The sequence below is a fragment of the Callionymus lyra genome, chromosome 1 (assembly GCF_982586985.1).
Source record: "Callionymus lyra chromosome 1, fCalLyr1.hap1.1, whole genome shotgun sequence".
In the NCBI taxonomy this organism is placed as follows: Eukaryota; Metazoa; Chordata; class Actinopteri; order Syngnathiformes; family Callionymidae; genus Callionymus; species Callionymus lyra.
Genome location: NC_141818.1, coordinates 17,806,245 through 17,812,804, shown reverse-complemented (window position 1 = coordinate 17,812,804; position 6,560 = coordinate 17,806,245). Strand labels below are relative to the sequence as shown.

At 39.1% G+C, this 6,560-nt stretch overlaps 1 protein-coding gene across 1 annotated transcript; it reads left to right on the top strand.

The window, feature by feature from the left end:
- The first annotated feature begins 175 nt into the window (after positions 1 to 175).
- vps33a (VPS33A core subunit of CORVET and HOPS complexes) lies at positions 176 to 6,248 on the top strand. Its single transcript, XM_087795585.1, has 13 exons — positions 176 to 318; positions 933 to 998; positions 1,070 to 1,197; positions 1,274 to 1,457; positions 1,540 to 1,656; positions 1,740 to 1,914; positions 1,982 to 2,175; positions 2,502 to 2,628; positions 2,776 to 2,843; positions 2,907 to 3,044; positions 3,173 to 3,310; positions 3,807 to 3,975; positions 5,804 to 6,248. Exons 1-13 carry the CDS (start codon positions 217 to 219, stop codon positions 5,995 to 5,997), a joined length of 1,800 nt encoding a protein of 599 aa, XP_087651711.1. The 5' UTR covers positions 176 to 216; the 3' UTR covers positions 5,998 to 6,248.
- The last annotated feature ends 312 nt before the right edge of the window (positions 6,249 to 6,560 follow it).

Sequence of the window (6,560 nt, the reverse complement as noted above, 5' to 3'; positions counted from 1 at the left end):
TGTAATGCAAAGCAAGTGGGTATTATTTAAATAATTGAGTAAAGTAAATCGGCTTTATTTATTCAGACAATTGTAATTATAGTTGTGAAAATAATATATTACATTATAAACAAAAACGTACTTGAATTCAACTCATTTTGGATGTTTTTAATTCCATCTAAGGTCACGTGAGTTGCTGAGGAAGTCACATGATCCACTGAAGCCTATGAAGGAAAAATGGCTGCGCATCTGTCGTACGGACGAGTCAATTTAAACATTTTAAGAGAAGCAGCGAGAAAAGAGCTTCGTGAGTTTTTGGACAAATGTGCCGGAAGTAAGGTAAGGATTGAAGCCGGACTCTGGGTTTGTTGGTTCAGTTAGTTAGCCGCTAAGCTAACCAGTGGCGTTGTTTTCAACTAGCTGTCACTTTACCAGTAACACTGAGATCATAACTTATATCGTATATAGTAAATAACAGCGTTATATATTTTTCAAAGGAAGACTCCGTATCCTGTTGAGTAAAGCACATTTTATTTGTAATTGAAAAAAGAAATTCCGCATTCCATATTTCTATCGCTATGCTATACTTTTAGACATTATGTTGATGTTATAGAGATTTACGTCAATATCGACATCAAAATTGTTATTATCGTGTTTAGTTTTATTGCGACATTTATTAAATTAACATTTTATTACTATCTGTTGCAGTTGCCTGAATATTTACCTCCTTAATCTTGAAAAAGAAATCATGAAAAATAAGATTTTTCACTCACGTCCAGTCACCATTTTGCAGTGTGTCATTCACCTGTCTGTTCCACTTCATAATAAATCCATTGCTTGTATGACTTGTACATATATTTCCTACTGATCAGTATTGATGTAACATCTTTGTATTGGTGTCTTCATAACAAACATTTGACCACAACATAATACGATTGTTTCTTCTGTTACAGGCCATTGTTTGGGATGAATATTTGACAGGACCATTTGGACTTATAGCCCAGTATTCTCTACTGAAGGCAAGTTTTCTTTCTCGTAGATTTCAGGGTTACATTCTGTAATAACTTGTTTAAAATATGAATTATTTCAGGAACATGAGGTGGAAAAGATGTTCACGCTTAAAAGTGGACCTCTTCCATCGGCGGATGTTAAGAACATTATCTTCTTCGTGCGTCCAAGATTGGAGCTGATGGACATTATTGCTGAGAATGTGTTCAGGTGGGTTGAGAGTTTCAGATGTCTGCTGTCACATGTTGCTTCTAACACTTTATTTCTCATGTTTGTTTTTTTTTAGTGAAGATAAGCATTCCACACGAGAGTTCCACATCCTGTTTGTCCCTCGGCGCAGCTTGCTGTGTGAACAACGGTTGAAGGACCAGGGTGTTTTAGGTTCTTTCACCAACATAGACGAGTATATCCTGGACCTGATTCCCTATGATGGTGATCTTCTCTCCATGGAGTATGAAAGTGCCTTCAGGGTTTGTTCACTTCCACTGCTGACCTTGAGTGAAACGTAAAAAATCACACATGTTAACATGTGTTGTTGTTACTCTCTGCCAGGAATGCTACCTGGAAAATGACCAAACTAGTCTTTACCACACAGCCAAAGGCCTCATGACGTTACAGGCTCTGTACGGAACTATTCCTCAGATATACGGAAAAGGGGAATGTGCTCGGGTGAGAACAAGCCACATGAGATGTTGCTATACGTTCTAAAAGAGGCATTTTTAATGTAAACAATCTATCTTCTCTGTCTGTAGCATGTAGCTAATATGATGCTGAGGATGAAAAGAGAGTTTGCTGGCACCCAGAATCAGATCCTCCCAGTTTTCGACACACTTCTCCTCCTTGACCGGAACGTAGACCTGCTTACGCCTTTGGCCACACAGCTGACCTATGAAGGCCTCATCGATGAGATCTATGGGATCACAAACGGTTAGCTCGCGTAAGCGTGATTCAAATGTAAAAAAGTTAACCATCCAAATGTAACTGCTGTCTACAGGTTATGTCAAGTTGCCACCAGAGAAGTTTGCACAGAAAAAACAAGGCGAGACGAGTAAAGATTTACCCACAGAGGCCAAGAAGCTACAGCTGAACTCGGCAGAGGAGCTGTACGCAGAAATCCGGGACAAGAATTTCAATGCTGTGGGAGCAGCTCTCAGCAAGAAGGCCAAAATAATTTCCGCAGCCTTTGAGGTTAGTCTCTCGCCAACTTAACCGTTTTAACACAGTATCTCGTCTAACTGGATTAGCTGGTGTCGAATCAAGTTACTGTATCGACATATTCTAGAAGGTCACTCTCTATCACTTTGTGGTGTGGAAATGAGCTTTAATTGTTATCTCAGGCCAACAAAAGCATTTGCACTGAATACTAAAACAAGCAAATCTTCTCTTATTTAATCATCCTTCCATTTGTACAGTTTGATTACAGTCACTAATACAAGTGGATTATTTTTTACCCTGTAAACTGTTGAGTGATATAACAGATGGACAACTAAATAAATAAATTATTTGTCTCCCAGGAGCGCCACAATGCCAAAACGGTGGGCGAGATAAAGCAGTTTGTGTCCCAGTTGCCTCACATGCAGGCGGCTCGGAGCAGCTTGGCCAACCACACGTCTGTAGCCGAACTCATCAAGGACATCACAAGTATGTTTTTAGACTCGAGCTGAACTTTTCCTAGACTGTGAGTGACGACAAGTTCTTAACCAACGATGCAAAATAATCACAGCAATGATGCTTATGTTCTAATGCTGAATCCATTGATGACGTCCTAATATGTTTATCTCCATTTAGCCTCTGAGGCCTTCTTTGATAATCTGACGGTGGAGCAGGAGTTCATGACTGGTGTGGAAACAGACAAGGTATGTTGAGTCTGAACTATCGTGATATATCATTATTAATTGTGTATGTTTGTGACTCTCCAGGTGAACACGTACATCGAAGATTGCATCGCTCAGAAAGACCCGCTCATCAAGATCCTGCGTCTCGTGTGCATGCAGTCAGTCTGTAATAACGGACTCAAGCAGAAAGTTCTGGATTATTACAAGAGAGAGATTATTCAGGTAGAGTTGTCTGTCGAACAAGCATTTTTGTGTCGTATATTGATTGTGTAATGATTAAAATGTTGTATTAAAGAGGTTGTTCCTTTCATCCCGTTTTCATACCGAACCACCTTCTCTTCTTCTCTCAGACCTATGGTTATGAACACATGCTGACACTAAACAATCTGGAGAAGGGGGGTCTTCTGAAGCTGCAGACGGGGTCCAGAAATAACTACCCCACAATCCGAAAAACACTCAAACTGTGGATGGAAGATGCCAATGAGCAGGTGTGTGACTGCCGTAGAAATCAGCTGCTCTGCTCTTATTTAAAATAATGATTTGTTATATTTGACTAGATAATACAATATATAAAAACAAAACTTTTCTTTAAGTTGTTTTAGATAATATAATCTGTTCATTTTTTTTACTTGAATGAATAGCATGTTTATCTATTGTTATTTGTTCATTTGAGCATGTTCTGTTTTATGTATTTTTTCCTTGTTTTGTGTATAATAATAATAATAATAATAATAACAATACTTGTTAATTTTTATAAATTTTGCATATCAGTAAATATAAAATCACAAATGAATAAATGTAACAAACTACATTATGTTTAAAGAACAAATAAAATCCAGTTTTTGATTAAGAAAACGTTATTTTCATGTATTCATTTCATGAGATTTGGTTGGACCTGGATATCCAGTTGACATCATACTATTCCTCTCTCTGAAAAGAGGCAAAACATTTCTTAATGTTTTTTTTTTTATATTTGTTTTTTAGAACCCAAACGACATCTCGTACGTCTACAGCGGCTACGCTCCGCTCAGCATCCGACTGACTCAGGTTCTAGCCCGGCCCGGCTGGCGAAGCATCGAGGAGGTGCTCAAGATACTTCCTGGTCCACACTTCGAGGAGAGGCAACAGCTCCCGCCCGGACTCCACAAGAAACGTAGGTTTCTGACTCGTGCCGGCGTGCTTTATAGCTGCAGCAACACGGCTGGTACAGGCAGATAAGTGAAGGGCTTTGTGGTGAAGACATCAGATGCTGCTCCACAACAACAGCAGCAGATTGATTGCAGCGAAGCTCGATGACACTCGAGAACGAGCGACAGTGTTTGTTTGGACATGTCTGTTCGGGGAGAGGAGAGATAACAACAAACTGGGAAACTGGCAGTGTTGGGGATGAATTGGATTTCATTTCATTCTTAATAAGTAATGTGTTAATTACAATAGGGAGAGCGAGACTGGAGATGAGTTTGTACACGCCAGAGTTACATTAGATATTAAAAGGTGATAATTAAGACTCCAGCTGAGGGAGGTGTTGGATCAGCTAATGAAATGTGTTCAAGTCTTTTCATCAATGCGCCTCAAACTTATTCTACTTAACTATGATAACTATAACTAAAAAATATATTTATATTTACAGATTTTCTGCAACACTTTTTAAACATAGTCTGTGCCAATAATGTAAATCTTTTTTTTTTTTTCGGCAAGTTGATGTATTTTTTAGATGTTCCTAGGATCTTTTATTGATCATCTAACTTCAACTAATTCTAGACATCTTGACAGCTTTACAAATATATATATATATATTCATAGAAATATTCCATATCTGGTCTGTAATAAGCCGTTTAAGTAACAAGTAGTGATGGGTTAAGGAAACTGCTGATGAGGTTTTATTATACAGTGTTGTAGTCTTCAGTTGTGAGTAGGTGGCGCTGTCTGTTTAAAAATCATTTGAGATTTAATATAATTACATTAGAGATCATAGACCAGAAAAATAAAATAATATCGATAAAACTTAAATGTTGTGAATTTTGCTCTCAAATACTACGGTATATTGTTTTTATCATAGTTCTTTTGTCGTTTATATTTACATAAAGAATGTATAAAATAAAATTACTATTAACATTTAAATTCTCATACACTCATTTAAACTTTCCTCTGCTAGATGGCAGCAGTTTTTATGTCTTCTGCTGTGAAATCACATGAGATCCTATGATGACTGAGGACAAGAGGATACAGTTGACTCCAGCAGCTTTCATAGCTGATGTTTGTCTTAAAATCAAATGGGTAATGACTTTGTCAAGAGTCATATCCTGTAAATTCGGCAACACCAGAGTCAAGAGTACTCGGACAATACTACAAATATATCCTTGTTTCTACAGTATCTCAATATATAGTTTGTTTGCCTCTGTATCGTGGGACGTATCTTTTTTTTTTTTTTAGAATCCCTTATTAGTCCCGCGAGGGGAAATTCAACCATTCACACATACTGATGTGAGTAGGCATGCACACTTGCGCCAAGTTCACCATCAGGAGCAATCAGGGTGAAGTGTCTTGCTCAGGGACACAACGACACAAGCTTGTCTGGAGCTGGGATTGAACCTGCAACCTTTTTGGACTGCAGGCAACCACTCTACCTTATCTATCTTAACACCAGATTCTTCCCAATATACACTCCCAGATAATGAAGACTGCATTGTTTCATGAAACCTGATCTATAACTGGTAATACACAGTAATAGTGTTGCATATTTGCATGACTCTTGTATTTCACACTCACAACAGCACTTATAATATATAATAAGATATAAAGATATACCGGTATATAACTTATAAGAGCGAGGGCCTCGTACTCATGCTTTATTTGGACACCTAGGACATAGAATTCTGTTTGTAACTGAAGGATATTTTCCTGGTATTTCTGTTCATTTATTAGATTCAAAATAACACAGAATAAGTGAAATAAGTCCTTCACTTCTCTTCCTTCTGCAGGCCAACAGGGAGAGAATCGAACCACCCTGGTGTTTTTCCTGGGAGGAGTGACTTACGCAGAAATCGCCGCCCTTCGTTTCCTCTCTCAAATGGAAGACAGTGGGATGGAATACGTCATAGCGACCACGAAACTCGTCAACGGCACGACTTGGATGAAATCTCTTCAGGACCATCCCGAGGCCCAGGACGCCTGAGTCACGTGCACTCACACCTGCACACATCAAAAAAAATCCATTGATCAATAAAAGACTCGGCAGCTTCCGTGTCGGCAGGTGTCTCATTGATGTCGGCCAGGAGAGTTCTTGGAGCTCGTGCACCGGACCTGTGTGTTACAGCAGACCTTATGTGAGCTTTTTGGTTGATGGGTTCGAGCTTCTGTATATATGTATCTATGATTGTTCGAGACATCTGTGTTTGCAACATGTCAACAAGGTCAATTAAATTCTTGATCAAATTAAAAATGTTTTTTATTTCTACCTGTGGGAGTTGGCAGATCACTGTTGGGAAGATGAATGCGATCGAGGGAGGTGGTGAAAGGCAGAGATGGGAGTCAGCAGCAGTCCACCTCTCAGAAGCAGCAATTAGCGCAGTAACAGGCCCCTGATTAGCCGATAATGCTCCTCTTCTGTCTGGAGCGCTCGGCCCACAGAAGCCTGTGATTTGACAGTAGACCACACTGATTGAATTAGGAGGCCATTTGCTTCATGTTTCCGGCAGAAGATAACTGTGCTGCAGGATTTGATCCCTGCCTCTCTAG

Excerpts from the sequence above, each read along its gene's own strand:
- vps33a (XM_087795585.1), top strand. The coding sequence starts at position 217 with ATGGCTGCGCATCTGTCGTACGGACGAGTCAATTTAAACATTTTAAGA. Across the intron at positions 2,844-2,906 it reads CTGGTGTGGAAACAGACAAG|GTGAACACGTACATCGAAGA; the intron begins GTATGTTGAGTC and ends GTGACTCTCCAG. Across the intron at positions 3,311-3,806 it reads TGGAAGATGCCAATGAGCAG|AACCCAAACGACATCTCGTA; the intron begins GTGTGTGACTGC and ends TTTGTTTTTTAG.